At 44.1% G+C, this 22,458-nt stretch overlaps 1 protein-coding gene across 1 annotated transcript; it reads left to right on the plus strand.

Moving 5' to 3' along the window:
- Nucleotides 1–961: 961 nt before the first annotated feature.
- On the plus strand, nt 962–13,663 carry SDR39U1 (short chain dehydrogenase/reductase family 39U member 1). Its single transcript, XM_040416789.1, is given in 6 exon segments — nt 962–1,111; nt 3,444–3,550; nt 6,112–6,194; nt 10,978–11,099; nt 11,188–11,343; nt 12,716–13,663. Coding segments are annotated over 6 exon segments (903 nt in total). The 5' UTR covers nt 962–1,095; the 3' UTR covers nt 13,135–13,663.
- Nucleotides 13,664–22,458: the final 8,795 nt, after the last annotated feature.

Here is a 22,458-nt window from a genome sequence, read left to right on the forward strand (position 1 = left end):
TAAAACCCCTTTATGTTAACAATAATAATATTAATACCAGATAAAAACACCGCCAGACCATGAACACAAATTACCCCCACCGAGTGAATGAATACCACCATACTGATACTATATAGAAACCACCGTACAATGACCATATAGTGGTAGGTAGCAGCTGTACACATAAATAAGTTACCATAGTACATTATATCCAGGGACAGGAGACATATTCTCTGATTGGACTCATTCACTTCACTTATTGGTTTTTGTTTTGTTTTGTTTTTGTGTGGGGTTTTTTTTTGTGGACCCAGGGAAATCATTGTGTCTGCAAGTAAGGGAAACACAAGTGGGCATCCAAGAGCAATACCCAGATTATATACCTGTCCTAAAAAAGTTATGAGAGAGATAGTTACCCTATATTTCAAGACACACTACCATTTAAACACAGTGAAAAAAGCTTACACCCAAGTGAACACACGAGGGCGCTTATAAGCGCCACGGAGGTTACACAACTTTCCGCAGTCAACGTCTATGTGTAGAGTGAAAGCCACATGAGAAGAGTTCGGAAAATGCCTCTCCAGTTTTGCTCAGCGGCGGCCATTTTGCCATGGTTAACTTCGTATTGTCGGACATTTGTAACGACCTTTTCAGCCACTCTGTAGCGGAGACCGAGACGTGCATTTTCTGTAGCAGCTCTAGTGATCACATACCGTTCTAAATAACGATAGTGGCCTAAACTCCATGCGCCTTAAGGACTTTTTGACATCACGGGGTCACGTGACATCCTAAACTCACCATGTGACTTACTGTAAACACCATCAATAGGATTAGTTCTTATTATTTTTATATATCACTAATGTCTATTACCAGAGCACATGGCATGTCCGTTTCCTGCATGGAGTTTAGCCGCTAACGTAGATATTAGCCTGTCGCATTAAACCCACGTGACTTTAGCGTGTCACGTGACCCTGTGGCGGCACAAGGTCCTTACCGCGCATGGTATTTAGCCACAACTGTTGTATAACTGGAGTATTTAGCGTTTACCCTTGTATAACCAGTGTGTGAGCTGCTCTCCTGTGCTGGGTAGACGGCAGCGCTGCAGTTCTGTGTACAGCTATGAGGGTTCTTATCGGTGAGGTGACAGGGCTCCCTTATTACAACTAGAAGTTACTGGTCACTGGTGTATATATATATATATATATATATATATATATACACACACACACACACACACACACACACACACACACACACACACACACACACACACACACACACACACACACACACCTGTTCACATTACTAGTCATAAGGGTTTTTCAGAGGTTAACCCCTTAAGTACAGGAGGTTTTTTTGTTTTTCTTCATGGAGCCATAACTTTTTTATTTTTCCATTCGCATAACTGTATGAGGCTTGTTTTTTTTGCGGGACAAGTTGTACATTCTAATTCCACCATTTAATATGGGTTCAATGTAGTGGGAAGCGGGGAAAAAATCCAAATGGGGTGCAATTGGGGGGGGAATGCAGTTGCGCCACAGTTTTATGGGTTTTGTCCCTACGGTGTTCCCTCTTTGGCAAAATTGACCTGTGCCCTTCATTCTCTAGATCAGTATGATTACAAAGATACCACATTTGTATAGTTTTTTTTATTTTATTATTATTACATCACCATATTCTGACCCCCATAATTTTTTTTTATAGTTATGTCTACAAACTGTATGGGGGCTCATTTTTTGCTCCAATAGTGATGAAAGAAATCCAGCACTGCGTCTCGATGAAATGATTCTTTATTGGTCCCTTTGGTGCAGATTCACGCGCTGTGCGTTTCAGACGAATGCATGTCGTCCCTCATCATGGCATAAACTTACATTGTGCAAACCAGAACCAGGATATAAATAAAACAAAACCGCAATAATCACAACAAAAATCTTATAAAAATACCCCTTGCATGTGAATTTGCACTATGGATAATTTTAAGAAATGACCAATAAAGAATTGTTTTATGGAGGCGCAGCGCTGGATTTCTCTTATCAGTTTTTATTGTTACCGTTTTGAAGTGTGTGTGACTTTTTGATCACGTTTTATATTCTTGGGGTAAGTGACGCAATGAAAAAATGGCAAGTCAGGCATTTCAATATTTTTTATTTTTTTTTCTATTACACCATATATTTTAATAGTACACTCGTTTTTGGACACAGTGATGCCCATGATGCTTATTGTTTATATATTTATTTTTTATCCTAGGTAAAGAAGGTTGATTTAAAAAAAATTATTAATTTTATTATATATATATATATATATATATATATATATATATATATTTTTGCTTTTTTTTTATTTTATTTTTTTAACCCCTCTATGAGGCTACAAGTTAGATTTCATTTAGCTAAGGCCTCATACTCACAGCCATGCTGTGTTTTGTGGTCTGCAAAACACGGATGTGCATTCTGCATTTTGCAGAACAGAAGGTCTGGCCCTCAACAGGTCAGCGGTTGTGTGCATGAGGCCTTACACATGTAGTTCATGGAACTACAGTATAAGTTCCATTGGCGGTTATCCTATGGTGGCCTGCCACCTGCAGGCCTCCGTAAGAGCTGCAGAACTAATACACGGTGTCTCTTCAGAGAGACTCGGTACATTAGAACAAAGGACCGGCTTCCCCGATTGCTGCACAGGAGAGCCAGTCCTAATCCGGAAGTGAGTGCTTCTGGGTTTTTCGCCATTTAGATGCCACGGTCGTGCTTGAGGGATGTCGGTCATTTGTTCTAATATGCTGGGTCTCTCTGAAGAGACCCAGCATATTAGAACTGTAGCTCCTATGTTAGCCAGCAGGTGACAGGTCAACATAGGATATCTGCAAAATCAACTTATAGTGTCATTAAATGGGAAATACAGTATACGTTGTGATCAAATGAGTACTGTATTTTGTAGCCTCCTATACGGGCTATAAAAAAAAGTTTAAAAATATTTAAAAAAAATATAAATTTCTTTAGAAAAATAGAAAATTTTTAATAGGGAATAAAAATGAAAACCTCCAGAATCCAGAAAGGGTTTGTACCATCTCAGACTTTTAGGACATATCACCCTCCGGGACTTTGCTGGATCCATTCTAAGTATAGCAATATGCCCCCAGAGTCTGAGATGGTACAACCCCTTTAAGCTGGAAATATTTAAAAAAGTACTAACCCATAAAATACAGAGATTACAGTCCTTGAAAAGTAAGAGCAAAATCCATGTATTTAGCAGTGTTTTGTCTGGCAGAATGCCAGTATTTATGCCAGAAACCAATCGGACCCCCGTTATACGGAAAAGGATTCGTTGGGCATCTGGCATATGCCGGATTTGGCAGTTCCTGTTTCTATGGCGGAACAGAATACCGGAATTAAAAACGTTAATGTAAACCTAGCCTTGGAGGATTTTACAATCACTGATATGCTAATAACAGTGCCGCTTTATCGTTGTAGGAGGAGGCAGTGGGTTTATTGGTCAGTCATTGTCACAGTTATTGAAAAGCAGAGGTCATCAAGTCACTATTATATCCCGCCAACCTGGACATGAGAGCATCACATGGGTAAGGAACCTGGAAGTGTGGTTTACTCAACAAGTAACATGGAAACCAGAAGCAAACTAAAAATCGTAGGAAATGTAAGGACTTGTTTATCAGGATCCATTCTAGTAGATGGAGAACATGGCAGGCCCAGTACTGCCTCTGAACCTACTACTAAGATAAATGTACCAAAAACTGGTGTACATGCCCTGCGCCACACTTATTATGTGTTTAGCCACTTTTTCCACCTCACTTGACAAGACATATCTTAAAAGAGCAAATCAAGCTCAGCTGATAGTTAGTGTCACGTTACTGACTGTCCAGTGTGGAAAACAGGCTCCTGTGGGAGAGTGATTTCCCGATATGGACACTGCTCCTTTCCCAGGACACACGGTTTTATATTGATTTATAATGCTGCGTGTCTCTGCCTCTTTCCACAGAATTATACTAATATATTGCCCTCAGTATATTTCAGTAATGGCGTTTGGAGCAGTGTTCATGACGGGAGCCTGTTTTCCACACTGGACACGCTCATCTGAAATTGTCCAAAGGTGTCTAATGATCCACCACATCTGTCATCCAACCTGAGCCCCTGTGTCTAAGCTTACAGTGTCTCCCCCATTGTGTCTGATCACACGGTATATACAAGTTACAGTGCAACCTTATTTTCAAAAGATATCGGTTATACTGTTTAAAGGGGAGTTGACTGAGATGTGTAGTTCTGGCGCTCTTCGTCACGACGGAGTTACACCCCAACATCATGAAGAGGTGAGCACATAACGGGAAGTGTAGGCACTGCCTTTAATACTGAGCGTTACCTACCAGGTCATGTCACCTGTCGTCGCAATTCATGCGATTCTCATCTTCTTTGTACTGCTTTACTAATGAGACAAGAACACAAGTTGGTTTCTTGAATGCATCTTCTCATCCCCCCCCCCCGATCCATGGTAGAAGAGAGCTTTATTCACGTTACATTGACTTGAATAGCAGACATGACATCACAAAAGGGGTGTTCCTTGCTTCAGTTCAGACCCTGAGATCTCTTATGAGAGTGCTTCTAGTCATGATTTTCATTTGTTTCCGGAGTTATTATGGTGCTCCATCCTTGGTGTCAAAAAGAGCCATAGGTCTGAGAACATGCCAGTTTTTTGGTCCCAGGAGCTGTGGAGATTCTATAGTGAAATAAGTGGCAGCATTACAGATATCTCAGAGTGATCTCTCTGGGTTTTTACAATAGGACCTCTGCCAATCTGCCAATGTTTCTTATAGAACAAAGCCAAAGGAAAATCATTGAATCAGTGGCATTGTTCTATGTGCACATATGGGGGTAGAAGGGTACATCTGATTTGTTAATGAAGCTAGACAAAACAAAATAAATGTAAGACTATCAAAAAAGGGGAATTTTTAAAGGGATTATCCAGGCAACATTGGGTGTGGAGAGGGACACAAATGCATGCTGGATGGTTGGGTCGCTGATGCCCAGCAAGTATCATGCACAAGCCCTATTAATTAGCACAGAACCCTCGCATGATACTTGCTGGGCAACACACAGTTGCTTCGGGACCTCTGGTTCACCTGGCATGAGGTTGTCCCCCTCTCTACTTTAAAGAGGACCTTTCACCGATTATTACACTATGAACTAAGTATACAGACATGTAGAGCGGCGCCCGGGGATCTCACTGCACTTATTATCCCCGGGCGCCGCTCCGTTCTCCCGCTATGTCCTCCGGTATCTCCGCTCACCAAGTTATAGTAGGCGGAGATTCCAGTCACTAAGTTATGGTAGGCGGAGTCTGCCCTAGCGCTGGCCAATCGCATTGCAGAGCTCACAGCCTGAGAGAAAATAACCTCCCAGTCTGTGAGCTCTGCGCTGCGATTGGCCAGCGCTAGAGCAGAACAAGGGCAGACTCCGCCTACCATAACTTAGTGACTGGAATCTCCGGCTACTATAACCTAGTGAGCGGAGATACCGGAGGACATATCGGGAGAACGGAGCGGCGCCCAGGGATAATAGTAAGTGCAGTGAGATCCCCGCTCGCCGCTCTACATGTCTGTATAGTTAGTTCATAGTGTAATAATCGGTGAAAGGTCCTCTTTAATGCTTCCCGTGAAAAGAATACGGTAGTTCTTTTCTACCTCCAGAGGCTGTGTAATCCCGTATACAGTGTATTATAACATCAGAAAGTTGCATACCTTTTTATTATACAATGATTAAGCTTTAGGCTAGGGCTACACGGCGACAAAGTTGAGAAACATTTCATGTAATGTAATTCAGTGGAGTCCCATCCAAATCAGATTTTTATTTTTTTTTCAACTGTCACATCGCAGTATATCAGATGTCGCATTGCGACACCATTGAAATACATTACATGTTGTACTAAAAATGTCGCCTTCTAGCTGTACCCATTTTGCCATGAGACTTGCTGTCGCTGTGTAACTTGTATACAAGAACTAAACAGAAAAAAACGCATTCAGAGTCGTAAAGCAACACGTTCTTCCTCGTACTGGACGGCAGAGACTGAAGGCAGTTGCATGAATTTATATATGCTCCATTTTTGAACTTTTCTTATTTTTTGGTCTGATAGACAGATGTCTCCAAAAAGGGTTTGCCACCATGTGATGCAGTTGTGAACCTGGCAGGAGAGAATGTACTGAACCCCCTGAAGAGGTGAGACATAAAGCAGAGGGATACTTGATTAAGATATTTTGTTGTTGTTGATAAAATGATTGTATCCCATGTATATGACAAAATATATTATATGATATGATTCTGATGCAGATTAAAGGGGTGGGTTACACAATCAAACCTGTACCATTTAAGTATCCATAATTCGGGTCAGTCTAATATTTTGTCCCTGGTGTCAGACTGCAGCTGGTGTAATAGCCACTCTGTTGGTTGTGGGTAAGACCCTCTTTTGCTGTTTCTTTTTTCTTTAAAGGGGTTGGCCCATTCCACACATTGGTGGCATATGGCTAGCATATGCTACCAATGTCACTTTGGTGTGGGTCCTACCTCTCGGACTCGCACCTAGCTCTAGAACAAAGCCTCTAAAGTGAACAAGGGTGCACCCACGCAAGTGCAGCCACCGTGCGCTTGTGCAGTGCCCTCTCCATTCACTTCGGGGGTAGTTCTGGAAATAGCCAAGCACTCTCGCTTGGCTCTTTTCAGAACGCCCATAGAAGTTAATAGAGAACATACTGCGCATGCACAGGGCTTTCAACTTTGCTTTGGGGGCCCTGTTCTAGAGATAGGTGTGGGTCCCAGAGGTGAGACATGTCTGACATTGGTGGCATATCCTAACGGTAAGGCTACTTTCACACTAGCGTTCGGAGCGGATCCGTCTGATGTTTCATCAGACGGATCCGCTCCGATAATGCAGACGTTCGCATCCGTTCAGAACGGATCCGTCTGCATTAAAACTTAGAAAATTTTCTAAGTATGAAAGTAGCCTGAGCGGATCCGTTCAGACTTTACATTGTTAGTCAATGGGGAACGGATCCGCCTGAAGATTGAGCCATATGGTGTCATCTTCAAGCGGATCCGTCCCCATTGACTTACATTGTAAGTCTGGACGGATCCGCTCGCCTCCGCACGGCCAGGCGGACACCCGAACGCTGCAAGCAGCGTTCAGGTGTCCGCTCACTGAGCGGAGCGGAGGCTGAACGCTGGCAGGCGGATGCATTCTCAGTGGATCCGCCTCCACTGAGAATGCATTAGGGCCAGACGGATGCGTTCGAGGCCGCTCGTGAGCCCCTTCAAACGGAGCGCACGAGCGGACACCCGAACGCTAGTGTGAAAGTAGCCTAAGTCAGCCTTGTGTGAGATGGGACAACCTCTTTAAGGGTAATATTATAAAGTAATAGCCTATCCCTACCATATGCCTCCAAACTATGATCAGTGCAAACCTCTAGGATCCCACCGATCCTGTGAATGGAGGGGACATAGCACTGGTTTAGCGCTGTGTCCACTTCTTAGTTTTCGATGCTCAGTGGTGCTCCTAGCTACTTTGTTGTGCAGGAATCTGCAGCCAATCACATTCACTTGGAGCCGCACTACCATTCATAGAGGATAACTTGGGCACCACTGTAGAGGTAAAAGTAAAAAAGTGCAAAGGGGATGCAGCACTACAACAGCACTACATCCACTTTGTTCTCAGGATCGCTGGGGCTTTCAGAGGTTGGACCCCCTCTAGTCATAAACTTATGAACAGGTTACTCCTTTAGAAGATAGGAAAAACTCTCTGAATCTTATATGTGCTTTCCAAGCTGAAAAGTTGGTGTCTTGTTAATCACTTTTGAAACTTTTTATTTTATTTTTATTTTTTACCACCTCTTCTATGATGATATATTTTCCCCCAGTAACCAAGATCACAAAAAAACAAAATGGGAAGCAATATATGAGCACTTCATGTTTTCACATCCTCATTCTCCTAGTGGAAACTACTGGTCATTATTCCTAAGATATCTGATCATTGACATGACAATGCAGTATAATGGATGACATGTCCTATGTGGAGCAGAAGCTGCAGCCTGTGGTGACATGTAAACTTACCTTCTTCGTATCTTGCTGCGAGCTTATCTGGAATATTACATACTGCTGGATGTTTCAGGTCTTCCTCTTTTTTACCCAATTGTACATTTACCTGAAAAACGTCAGAACTTCCCTTTATAAAGTATTCTTGTTTTCTTTATGATGGACCCTATAGGCTCCAGTATTCTAGCTTTATTGCCATATGGCTACAGTAGAGTCCAAGCGATGCCCTAAGCCATGAAGGTTTACAGAAGTGGGTTCTGGAGAAATATTTCTCCTTGGTCTCATTACAGTCAGACATTTTCATAGATGCACAATACAGCTAGAGCAGTGATCCCCAACCTTTTTTGCACCAAGGACCGGTTTCATGCAAGACAATTTTCCCAGGGAGGGGGCTGAGTTCTGGGGCAGGGCTTAGGGGATGGGCGGGGCTGACTGATTCACGCGCATAACAAAACACAAAGGTGCATATTAAAATATATAACACTATATAAACTGACTATGGTCTCTGCTGCACTGGTCTCTGCTGCACTGGTCTCTGCTGCACTGTACCGTATTTTTCGCCCTATAAGATGCACCTAGGTTTTAGAGGAGAACAATAAGAAAAAAATATTTTTCATTACACCTTAGGTCAGACCAGCAATCAGACCCCCAATGTTAATCAGACCTCAGATTAGACCCCCAATGGCTCAGATCAACAACCAAACCTTTAGCCATCTATCAGCCCCCAATGTCAGCCATACACCCCCCCCCCCCCAATGTCAGCCATAACCCCCCCCAATGTCAGCCATAAGCCCCCCATTAGCCCCTCATGTCAGCCATAAGCCCCCCATGTCAGCCATAAGCCCCCCATTAGCCCCCCATGTCAGCCATAAGCCCCCCCATGTCAGCCATAAGCCCCCCATTAGCCCCTCATGTCAGCCATAAGCCCCCCATTAGCCCCTCATGTCAGCCATAAGCCCCCATTAGCCCTTCATGTCAGCCATAAGCCCCCATTAGCCCTTCATGTCAGCCATAAGCCCCCCATTAGCCCCTCATGTCAGCCATTAGACCCTCATGTCAGCCATAAGCCCCCCATTAGCCCCTCATGTCAGCCATTAGCCCCTCATGTCAGCCATAACCCCCCATTAGCCCCTCATGTCAGCCATAAGCCCCTATTAGCCCCTCATGTCAGCCATAAGCCCCCCATTAGCCCTTCATGTCAGCCATAAGCCCCCCCATTAGCCCCTCATGTCAGCCATAAGCCCCCATTAGCCCCTCATGTCAGCCATAAGCCCCCATTAGCCCTTCATGTCAGCCATAAGCCCCCCCATTAGCCCTTCATGTCAGCCATAAGCCCCCCCCCATTAGCCCTTCATGTCATCCATAAGCCCCCATTAGCCCTTCATGTCATCCATAAGCCCCCATTAGCCCTTCATGTCAGCCATAAGCCCCCATTAGCCCTTCATGTCAGCCATAAGCCCCCCATTAGCCCTTCATGTCAGCCATAAGCCCCCATTAGCCCTTCATGTCAGCCATAAGCCCCCCATGTCAGCCAGCCCATAAGCCCCCCATGTCAGCCAGCCCATAAGCCCCCCATGTCAGCCAGCCCATAAGCCCCCCATGTCAGCCAGCCCATAAGCCCCCCATGTCAGCCAGCCCATAAGCCCCCCATGTCAGCCAGCCCATAAGCCCCCCATGTCAGCCAGCCCATAAGCCCCCCATGTCAGCCCCATGTCCCCCAGGTCAGCCATCAGTGCAAATAAAATAAAATAAAAAAAACACTTATCTCTCCTGCTCCTGGTCACCATCGCGATCCTCTTCATTCTGCTGTCGGCTGGCTGTGTATAGCGGCGCACAGTGTGACGTCACAGAGCAACCTCACGCTGTGCGCAGACATGCACAGCCGATAGCCGAGCCGAGGACCAGGAAGTGGTGAGTACAGATCCTTCACCGCTCCCTGGTCCTTCTGTACTAATGAAGCGCTTCCATAATGGAAGCGCTTCATTAGTACAGAGTTAAAGACTGCCCTGATCGCCGCGGCCCGGCTAACAATCCTCCACGGCCCGGTCCTGGGCCGCGGCCCGGCGGTTGGGGACCGCTGAGCTAGAGGATAAATGTTGGCCCCTAGTGATCTGTGGGCTTTGGCCTGCTCTAACACTCTTTTGCTCCATTTCCAGTCTACGCACCATCAAATATAACAGCTGCTATGTAAAAGATGAGAATTTTATGAAATACCGTTTTGTTAGGTTAATCACTTACGGTAGTTTTGTTCTTATTAGGAACAATACGGTTGAAAGGACACTTGTTTTTGGGAAGTTTGTCCATTTTTAGCTGCCAAAAAAACCTTTGTTGACTAGCTCAGTGGAGAAGAAGAATCACACCCAGACTAAAGTTTTTGGAATATGTTCCTTGTTCTCTGAGCTGGGCTCCATTTCTTTTGATGGCAATTCAGAAAGGATGGGAGGACGGAACTTCTGAACTGAAGTAGGAATTCAGACTGCCTTATTGCAGACATGTTTTGCATCTGACATGGTCATAGTGGTGGTGGTGATGGGTCGAGTAAGGCTACTTTCACACTTGTGTTGCTAATTCCGGTATTGAGATCCGCTGTCTGCATCTATTGCGGCCCTATTGAAATTAATAGGTCCACACCCTTTCTACAAAATAGCGAAACGGATGCGGACCCATTCATATGGTCGTCTGAATGAGCCCTAAGGGTACATTCACGCAACCGTAATTCTGGGTTCGCATCCGTTCCTTTGCGGAACAGGCGGGGACCCATTTATTTTAATGGGGCCGCAAAAGATGCGGACAGCACACAGTGCTGTCCATATGCGTAGTTCGGTTATGCAGCCATGTAATTGTGAACAAGACATAGGCATTTTCTATATAGCACCGGCTAGTGTTTGAGAAATAAAATTCTTGTCTTGTGTGCTAGATGGACCGAGCAGTTCAAACAGGAAGTCGTTGACAGCAGGATTGAGACTACGCGCACGGTTACTCAAGCTATTAGCCAGTCTCCGAGCCCTCCACACACTTGGGTGGTAGCCACCGGAGTGGGTAAGCTGAAATGAGGTATTTTACCACTATGAACATTTTTCCACCTGAGAGCTATCCTATTCTCATATCTGCCCCTTTGCCCTCCAAGGATATTATCCACCCAGTCAGACCCAGCAGTATACTGAAGACAGTCCTGGTGGCAATGCAGACTTTTTGTCTCGCCTTGTGAGAGACTGGGAGAGTGCAGCAGAGCTGCCTGGTACTGAGGGCAATCCAGTCACCCAGCTGGTAAAAGTACGAACAGGTAAGCAGAACTTCTTCTAAATTGATATCCGGTTATGGTTTGGAGCTCCGTTAGTTTATTATGGGCTTACACAACGTCCGTGCAGGATTTTTATAGACATTGAGACTTTTTTTTTTTTTAAAGGAGGCAGTTTATGGCAGGCATAGCAGAGTGAGTTTTGGAATTTAGTTCAGATGTTATGGATTTTTAGTTTGTCCACATTCATTTGAGCAGTACCAGGCACATTGAGGTTGATGTATTGGACTTTCTGCTTGTGAAATTCTTAGGGTGCATTCACATCTCCGTCAGAAGAGAGAGAGAAGCAAAAAAACGGATCCTGTTGCATCAGTTATGCATAGGATCCTGTTTTTTTCTTTATTTTTCCTCTCTCTCTTCTGAAGGATCAGAAGAACGGAAAGCTAAATGATGATGTGAATGCACCCTTAGGCCCCTTGCAGACGAGCATGTCCGGATTAGGTCCGCGATTAGGGAAAATCGTCCAAGTAGGTACGCAATTGCAGTCAGTTTTGACTGCGATTGCGTTCCGATGTTCAGTTTTTATCGCGCGGGTGCAATGCGTTTTGCACGCGCGTGATAAAAAAAACTGACTGTGGTACCCAGACCCGAACCCGGACTTCTTCACTGAAGTTCGGGATCGGTGTTCTGTAGATTGTATTATTTCCCCTTATAACATGGTTATAATGGAAAATAATAGCATTCTTAATACAGACTGCATAGTAAAACAGCGCTGGAGGGGTCAAAAAATAAAATAAATTAACTCTCCTCATCCTGTTGTTCGCGCAGTTGGCATCTTCTTTTTTCTTCTTTCAGGACCTGCCAAAGGACCTTTGACGTAATCACGCTCATCACGTGGCAGGTCCTGAAAGAAGATGATGCCGGCTGCACAAACAGGATGAGGTGAGTATATTTTTTATTTTTTAACCCCTCCATCCCTATTTTACTAAGCAGTCTGTATTAAGAATGCTATTATTTTCCTTTATAACCATGTTATAAGGGAAAATTATACAGTACATTGACTTTTATCAATTTACTTGCATCATCTCCTAGAAACAATGCGTGAAAATCGCACTGCATCAGCACTTGCTTGCGGATGCTTGCGATTTTCATGCAGACACATTCATTTCTATGGGGCCTGCGTTGCGTGAAAAACGCAGAATATAGAGAATGCTGCGATATTTCACGCAACGCTAAAGTGATGCGCGAAAATCACCGCTCATCTGCACAGCCCCATAGAAGTGAATGGGTCTGGATTCAGTGCGAGTGCAATGCATTCACCTCACGCATTGCACCCGCACTGAATTCTTGCCCGTGTGAAAGGGGTCTTGCTTTACAATAATGTGTAACTTAATTAACCCTTTCCTCTGTCTGTTAGGTGTAGTTTTGGGTCGAAATGGTGGTGCTCTCCCTACAATGCTGTGGCCCTTCCGGTTGTGTCTTGGTGGTGTACTTGGTTCTGGAAAGCAGCCATTTCCTTGGATTCACATTGAAGATCTCTGCAGACTCTTATGTCACACTATTGAGCAGGAAGGAAAAGCTGGTGGTATATTGAATGCAGTATAACCCTCTTCAGTTACAGACACCAATGCTGACTTCACAGGGGCCCTGAGCAAGGCACTGGGACGTCCTGCCTTCCTTTTCACTCCAGGCTTTGCTGTTCAGTTACTGTTTGGGAGTGACAGAGCTCCAATGCTTCTGGAGGGTCAGCGAGTAGTCCCAAAAAGGACCCTGCAAAGTGGATTTTCCTTTCTATATCCAGACCTTGACTCTGCACTTGCTCAACTTTTGAGCTAAATCACAATCCAAAAATTACTTAAACATTGATCTATACTTTTATTGGCTTAGGCAACTCATATATTTATCAAGTCTCGGTATGAATTACATGCACTGTCAATTTTTATTGTGGAGATACCCAAGCGCTTTACTTGACTGTCTCCATCAGTCCCTTAGACATTGAATGGAGTGAGACATGTGACCGTTCTATTCAAATGCCTCTAGAAAAGGGGCCTCAGGACCTCCATTTTAGTGATTGGTCAGGTTCCCAGCAGTCTGACCCTCACCTATCGTACACTTATCAGTTATCCTGGAGAGACAAATGTTTGTAATAAAAAACCCTTGAAGTGATTTAATTGTACGAGTATATATTTTATGAACTGTGCTGAAATAATGAAATATGGGATTTAAAAGGGTTGTCCCATGTCATTAACTGAGTCCCAAGTTATCTAAATCCTCAATATATGCCAGTTAATAATTGGCATGTATTTTCAAAATTCCCTGCTTTACTCGCAGTTTCTAATTTAAAAAACATCCGGCACTAAGGTGGGGCAGTCAATAGCAGGCCGCGACTGAACGAGCCTTCCTAGCGTCACCCGCGATGCTAGGGAGGCTTGTTCCTGTCACGGCCTGTGAGGGTACCAGGCAAGAGGGGGGGAGGGGAGCATTATAGAACTCGGACAATCCCTTTTAAGTTTCTGCCCGCATATCATTCAGGAAGTTCAGGCCTGAAGACCAGCTCTTCCCTGATCATTTCTCCAATTCTCAGCCTATAAGCTACTGCTTGAAAAGGTAAAGCTGATACTATATTGCTCAATATTCGGGCAGCAGTCATTTGCATCAGCCTATTACACTGGACGATGCAAAGTGCTGTATATGAGGGAGGAACAATTGGCACCGCAATTCTTCCACCCAATTCAGTTCTACTGATTATCATCCCTGATTACTTAGGGTAACACATCATGTATGAGCAGGCTTACATGGACCAATTATTGAGAATCAGTGTTCCCAATAATTTGGCTTTAACTGCTGTAAGCGTAAATACAATTTTCCATTTTTGCGTTTTCGTTTTTCGCTCCCTGTCTTCCCAGAGCGATAGGTGTGTTTTTTGTTTTTTTTTACATTCGGATAGCCATATGAGGACTTGTTTTTTTTGAGGGACAAGTTGTACCTTCTAATGCCACCATTTAATATTGCATAGGATGTAGTGGGAAAAAATTTCCTAATGGGGTGGAATTGGGGGGGAAAGAACTAAATTCTGCCAGTTTTCCTTTTTTTTTTTTTAAATGGCATTCACTGTGCGGTAAAACTGACTAGTGCTATTCATTCTCCAGGTGAGTATAAATCTGGCGATACCAGATATGTATAGTTTTTTTTGTATTTTGATACTAAAAAATAAATCTTGAAAAAAGATCTTTTGTAGTTGTGTGTATGGAGCTCATTTTTTTGCAGGGCGATCTGTATTTGTCATTGCTATTATTCTGGGGTGTGTACAACTTTTTGATCACTTCTTATTAAATTTTTTGTGGGAGGAGAAGCGACCAAAAAACAGCAAACCACCATTTTGACTCTTTCTTCATTTTGCTTTTTTCTGTATGGAATAGATATTTTTATGTTTTGATAGTATGGGTGTTTTTGCACTTGGCGGGATATCCATGAGGTATGTATTTTTTATATTTTCATTTTGGGGAAAGGGGGTGATTAGAATTTTTAATTTTTTTTTTTTCATTTTTTAAAACTTTATTATATATTTTTTACACCGTTTTATAGCTTCCCTAGGGAACTATAACAAGCAATCATTAAATTACTACAACAGGCAGGGACTCCATAGACGCTACTATGCAGCAGCCTCCTGTCATTGTGAATGACGGGGGCTGCTGCATACATGCTCCAGCTCCTCCAATGGCCACACGGGGGAGCCAGAGTATACCTGGAAGTGCACCCTTCCGGGTTTTCACATGCTCAGATGTCGTGGTCAGGTTTGACCACGGCACCTGAGAGGTTAACTGTTGCAGACGTTAGCCATGAGTTCCTGCTATATGAAACGGAACAGAGTGGGCGCCATCTCCAAAGACTCAACATGTAACATAATAGTATGTCACATGTCGGGAAGGGGTTAAAAGAGCATGAGATGCCAATATAAGTCTGCAACTGTTCAAATCATTGGTTTGATCAGTATGGAATAAAACACCTTGAAAGCATAATCTAATGGATATACAGACAATATACTGGTAGTTTTAAGTAAAACATAATGCATCAAAAAGTAGTTGTTGGAATCAAATGAAACTTTCTGTATGTGAATGTAATGATATATGTAAGTAATTGTACCATTAGGCCTCTTTCACACGGGCATCATGTTTTTTGCCCGGATAAAATGCGGGTGCGTTGCGGTAAAATGCACGATTTTTCCACGTTTTAATGCGGCATGTTTGGTACCCAGACCCAAACCCGGACTTCATTTTATCTCTGTTCTATCTTCAGGACCTGGCAAAAGACCTGTGGTGACATCATTGTGCTCATCACATGGTCCAATCACATGGTTCATCACCATGGTGAGGGACCATGTGATTGGACCATGTGATGTGACGTCACCACAGGTCCTTAGCTGGCAGCTCAACATTACAGAAGAAGACAGAGATCCGCAACTACACGATCAAGTGGACTCGGTGAGTTAATTTATTTTTTATTTTTAACCCCTCCATCACTATTTTACTTTGCATTCTGTATTCAGAATGCTATTATTTTCCCTTATAACCATGTTATAAGGGAAAATAATACAGATCAGGTCCCCAGCCCGTTCGTCACCTAGCAACCATGCGTGAAAATCGCACCGCATCCGCACTTGCTTGCGGATGCTTGCGATATTCACGTGGCCCCATTCACTTCTATGGGGCCTGCGTTGCGGGAAAAATGCAGAATATAGAGCATGCTGCGATTTTCACGCAACGCACAAGTGATGCGTGAAAATCACAGCTCATGTGCACAGCCCCATAGAAATGAATGGGTCAGGATTCAGTGCGGGTGCAATGCTTTCACATCACGCATTGCACCCGCACGGAATACTCGCCCGTGTGGAAGGGGCCTTAGAGAGAGAGAGGATACGTTTATTAGGTAAAACTGTACAATTGAAAGGAGTCTCTAGTAGGGTTGTTTCGGGTATCAAATTTTCGATACCCATTCAATATTTTTTCCGGTATCGACCTCTATACCGGGATTTGACATTTTTGGATAATAGGATGCACTACTGCACAGTCTAGTATCACAGTGCATGGCACGTGCTATCAGCACGCACCATGTTCCCTCAGCAGCACAGGGGAGAAGTAGTCACTCTCTCACCCCCCCTCCCGTGCCGCCGCTGCCACCAATGGGGAGAGAGAGGGGTGGGCGCACTGCGCCACCAATGAAAGTTAATGTTTAATACAAATACAGGAGGCTGGGTGCAGAATCACATAGCCGTCACCTAACCTCTATGAAAGGTAGCTGCGATCAGTGGCAGTTAACCCCGGGGGTTAACTGCCGCTGATCGCAGCTTCCTGTCATAGAGGCTGCGTGACGGCTATAGGATTCTGCTTCCCGCACCCAGCCTCCTGTATTAAACTTTAATTATCATTGATGGCGCAGTGCGCCCTCCTCCCCAGTATTAAAATCATTGGTGGCACAGTGCCCCCCCCTCAACCTCCCCAGTATTAAAATCATTGGTGGCAGTGGCCACAGGGTCCCCTCTCCCCTCCTCCTCATTGGTGGTGCAGTGGCAGCTTCTGATTGGAGCCCCAGCTGTGTAATCCTGGAGCTCCTATCGGTTACCATGGCAGCCAGGACGCTACTGAAGCCCTGGCTGCCATGGTAAGCTCCCTGCTGCTGTGTGCACTATGCAGCAGGGAGAGTGTAAAGTCCTGTTCACTCTATGTATAGAGCCATATTAGGGTTAATAGGACAAGGGATCAAAAGATCCCAGGTTCTAGCCGCTAGGAGGGGAAATAGTTATTAAATACACAGTTAAAAAAACACCATAATATTAAGCATAAATCACCCCCTTTCCCAATTTTACATTTAAAATATATAAACAATAAATAAATAAATGTATTACATATTGCCACGTCCAAACTATTAAAATATAAAAAAAATCTATGCTGTGAACGCTGTAAAAAGGCATGATTCAGCTTTTTTCTTTGTCGCCTTGTCTTCCCAAAAAATAGGATAGGACTGTTCGATTATAGGCCGGATGTTCCATAAAATGCGGAACGCACGCAGATTTTTTTGGTGTTTTTTAAATATTTTTTTTGCATGGTATCAAGTATCGCAATACTTTTTTATGGTATCGAAACCGAATCAAAATTTTGGTATTGAAACAACCCTAGTCTCTAGTCAGTGGTGTATCTATCACGAGGCAAACAAGGCATTTGCCTAGGGCGGCACTTGCCAATGGGGCGGCAAAATGCCTTGTTTGCCCCTTGTCCCATCCGTCTTATACGCCGGTATACTCAGATCCGATGGTATATTCTAACCCCCAGGCGTTCCCATGGTGACAGGGATGCTTGCCTGGGGGTTAGAATATACAGGGCCACGCCGCTCACAGGAGTACATTTATAAACTGTAATCAGTAACTTTAACTTTAATCATCACTGATCTCTTTACTAGGATACCTTACTCTTAGCTCCAGTAACAGCAGGCAGTGCGGGCGGCGCTCACTCACTGATGTCACGCGCCTGCTCCTCCCACTAGACGGCGCAGGCGCGTGATGTCAGTGAGTGAGCGCCGCCTGCACTGCCTGCTGTTACCGGAGCTAAGAGTAAGGTATCCAAGTAAGGGTACTTTCACACTTGCGGCAGGACGGATCCGACATGCTGTTCATCATGTCGGATCCGTCCTGCGGCTATTTCGCCGGGCTGCCGCTCCGTCCCCATTGACTATAATGGGGGCGGAGCTCCAGCGCAGCACGGCGAAAGGCCGCCGGACTAAAATTACTGCTTGTCAGGTTTTTTAGTCCAGCGGCTTTCGCCGTGCACCGCCGTGCTGCGCCGGAGCTCCGCCCCCGTCCCCATTATAGTCAATGGGGACGGAGCGGCGGCCCGGGGGCACAGCGAAATAGCCGCAGGACGGATCCGACATGGTGAACAGCATGTCGGATCCGTCCTGCCGAAACTAGCCTAAAGAGATCAGCGATAATTAAAGTTAAAGTTACTGATTACAGTTTATAAATGTACTCCTGTGAGCTTCGGGGAGGGGGATCTGTGGATGGCACATAGGAAGGGGTGGGGTTTAGAGAGGAAGGGGTTTGGCCTTGACAGGAAGGGGTGGGTCACATTTATATTAGGGGGGTGCTCGAGTTTAGTCTCGCCTAGGGCAGCACAAAACCAAGATACACCACTGTCTCTAGTACTCTTTTGGGTTCCTATAGCCTGAATGAGATATGGCTGGGCATGGAGGTATACAAGTTCTGTATGGTATCCTGAGGCACATTTGCCCACAGATGTTGCAGCTGGTCCTGTAGATTCTGCACACTTGTAAGATGCTGAAGCTGGTGTCCCAGGTGGTCCCATACAGTGCCTTGAAAAAATATTCATACCCCTTGATATTTTCCATATTTTTAGACGTTAAAAACACCCACAAACTTAGATATGGACAAAGTAGCAAGTATGTGTGAAGTGAAATAAAATTATATGTAGTTTTCACATTCTTTTATAAAAAAAAAAAAATCTGAAAAGTGTGGAGTGCATTTGTATTTAGCCTCCTGTACTCTGATACCCCTAAAAAAAATCCAATGTGACTGACTGCCTTCAGAAGTCACCTAATTTGTAAATGGAGTCCACCTGTGTGTAATGTATTTTCAGTATAACTACAGTTGTTCTGTGAAGGCATCACAGGTTTGTTAGTGAACATTGGTGATCAAACAGCATCATGAAAACCAAGGAAGACACCAGACAGGTTAGGGATAAAGTTGTAGAGAAGTGTAAAGCAAGGTTACAGAGCACTGTTCAATCCATCATTCAAAAATGGAATACGTATGGCACAACTGCAATCCTATCAAGAGATGGCCGTCCACCTAAACTGACAGCCCAGGCAAAGAGAGCACTAATTAGAGAAGAAGCCAAGAGGCCCATGGTCACTCAGGATGAGTTGCACAGATCCACAGCTCAGGTAGGAGAATCTGTCCACTGAAAAAATTTGTTGTGTACTCCACAATTCTGGCATTTATGGAAGAGTGGCAAGCCATAAGAAGTCCTGTTGCCGATTAACACAAGCCATGTAGGAGACATGGCAAACGTGAAAGAAGGTGCTGCCAAACTTGAACTTTTTAGCCTAAATGCAAAACGGTATGTGTGAGGGGAAAACTAACACTGCACATCACTCTGAACGCACCATCATGAAACGTGGTAGCAGCATCCTGCTGTGGGGGTGCTTTTCTTCAGCAGGGACAGGAAATCTGGTCAGAGTTGATGGGATGGATGGAGTTAAATACAGTGCAGTCCTGGAGGAAAACCTGGTAGAGGCTGAAAAAGACTTGAGACTGGGGCGGAGGTACAGTCATGTGAAAAAATTAGGACACCCTTTGAAAGCATGTGGTTTTTTGTAACATTTTTAATAAATGGTTATTTCATCTCCTTTTCAACAATACAGAGAGATTAAAGTAATCCAACTAAACAAAGAAAACTGAAGAAAAGTCTTTTCAAGATCTTCTGTAAATGTCATTCTACAAAAATGCCTATTCTAACTGAGGAAAAAGATAGGACACCCTCACATGTATTCCCTCTTAAATTGGCTCAGATCTCACACAGGTATATCACACCAGGTGCACATAATTAGTAGATCGTTACTCTGCATGTTGAATGAGGCTTGCCCTATTTAAACCTCAGACATTTAGTTTGGTGTGCTCCTGACTGTTGAAGTGAGAGTGAGCACCATGGTGAGAGCAAAAGAGCTGTCAGAGGACTTCAGAAAAAAGATTGTAGCAGCCTATGAGTCTGGGAAGGGATTTAAAAAGATCTCAAAAGATTTTGAAATCAGCCATTCCACTGTCCGGAAGATAGTCTACAAGTGGAGGGCTTTCAAAACAACTGCCAACATGCCCAGGACTGGTCGCCCCAGCAAGTTCACCCCAAGAGCAGACCGCAAGATGCTAAAAGAGGTATCCAAAAACCCTAAAGTGTCATCTCGAGAACTACAGCAGGCTCTGGCTACTGTTGATGTAGAAGTACATGCCTCTACAATCAGAAAGAGACTGTACAAGTTTAACTTGCATGGGAGGTGTGCAAGGAGGAAACCTTTGCTTTCCAAGAGAAACATTGAGGCCAGACTGACATTTGCCAGCGATAAAGTTGACAAAGACCAGGACTTCTGGAATAATGTTCTTTGGACAGATGAGTCCAAAATTGAATTATTTGGACACAACAGCAGAGGACATGTTTGGCGTAAACCAAACACAGCATTCCAAGAAAAGAACCTCATACCAACTGTGAAGCATGGAGGTGGAAGTGTCATGGTTTGGGGCTGCTTTGCTGCAGCAGGACCTGGTCAGCTCACCATCATAGAATCCACGATGAATTCTACTGTGTATCAGAAGGTGCTTGAAGAACATGTGAGACCATCAGTTAGAAAATTAAAGCTGAAGCGGAACTGGACCATGCAACATGACAATGACCCAAAACATACTAGTAAATCAACCAAAGATTGGCTGAAAAAGAAGAAATGGAGAGTCCTGGAATGGCCAAGTCAAAGTCCAGATTTGAATCCCATTGAGATGCTGTGGGGTGACTTGAAAAGGGCTGTACGTGCAAGAAACCCCTCAAACATCTCACAGCTGAAAAAGTTCTGCATTGAGGAGTGGGGTAAAATTTCCTCAGACCGATGTCGAAGACTGGTAGATGGCTACAAGAACCGTCTCACTGCAGTTATTTCAGCCAAAGGAGGTAACACTCGCTATTAGGGGCAAGGGTGTCCTATCTTTTTCCTCAGTTAGAATAGGCATTTTTGTAGAATGACATTTACAGAAGATCTTGAAAAGACTTTTCTTCAGTTTTCTTTGTTTAGTCGGATTACTTTAATCTCTCTGTATTGTTGAAACGGAGATGAAATAACCATTTATTAAAAATGTTACAAAAAACCACATGCTTTCAAAGGGTGTCCTAATTTTTTCACAAGACTGTACACCTTCCAGCAGGAATACGACCATAACCATACAGCCAGAGCTACAATGGAATGGTTTAGAATGGCATGCTCAACCTGCGGCCCTCCAGCTGTTGTAAAACTACAACTCCCACAATGCCCTGCTGTAGGCTGATAGCTGTAGGTTGTTCGGGCATGCTGGGAGTTGTAGTTTTGCAACAGCTAGAGCGCCGCAGGTTGAGCATGCCTGATTTAGATCAAAGCATATGCATGTGTTAGAATGGGCCAGTCAAAGTCCAGACCTAAATTCCATTGAGAATTTGTCAAGCCTTGAAAATTGCTGTTCACAGATGCTCTCCATCCAATCTGACTGCAAGATATTTTGCAAAGAAGAATGGGAAAAAATGTGAGCCTCTAGATGTGCAAAGTTGGTAGAGAAATACCCCAAAAGACTTGCAGCGAAAGGTGGTCCTCCAAAGTATTGATTCATGGTGGCTTAATGCACACCACACTTTCCACTTTTTTATTTATAAAAAAAATTGAAAACCATGTATCATTTTCTTTTCACTACACACATACTTGCTACTTTGTGTTGATCTGTCACAGAAAATCCCAATAAATATATCCAAGTTTGTGGGTGTAATAAGAAACAAATGTGAAAAAGTTCAAGGGGGTATGAATACTTTTTCATGGCAATGTAAATATTTGACCAATGATAAATCTGGAGACTGGGCTGGCCAAAGAAAAGTGCGGACAAGTATTATTCTGCTGAAAAATTTCAGTTGGAAGCCCTGCCATGAGAGGCAACACATGTGGCTGCAGGATGTCCTGTGTACATCACTACTAGGGGTGACCGACTGTCATATGCGATGGCTCCCCAGATCCCACCAGCATTTAGGGCAGTGTGTCACTCCACAGCAAAGGCAGGACTGAAGTGTTCACTATGACTATAAGGCCTCTATACTCAAACCCAACTGTCGTAGGATCCATTATAGAAGCTGGATTTGATGCTAAAAGCAATACAATTCCAGTATGTAGCAGGTTTTTTGCTCACAACATTACTGCAAAGGTGACAGTGCAGGCTGTGAATAGCAGAAAATGTTATGGGTGCTGTGACACCAGATTTCTTTCTTAATGCCTGGTAATGGTCTAGGCAGAGACAGGGGTCCACCTGTGTGCCACTGGAGCCAAAACTGTGGGAGCTGCTCATGCTTTTTAGTGGATCAAACAATCCTCTCCAGT

This window comes from Bufo bufo, chromosome 2 (assembly GCF_905171765.1).
Source record: "Bufo bufo chromosome 2, aBufBuf1.1, whole genome shotgun sequence".
NCBI classification, from domain to species: Eukaryota; Metazoa; Chordata; class Amphibia; order Anura; family Bufonidae; genus Bufo; species Bufo bufo.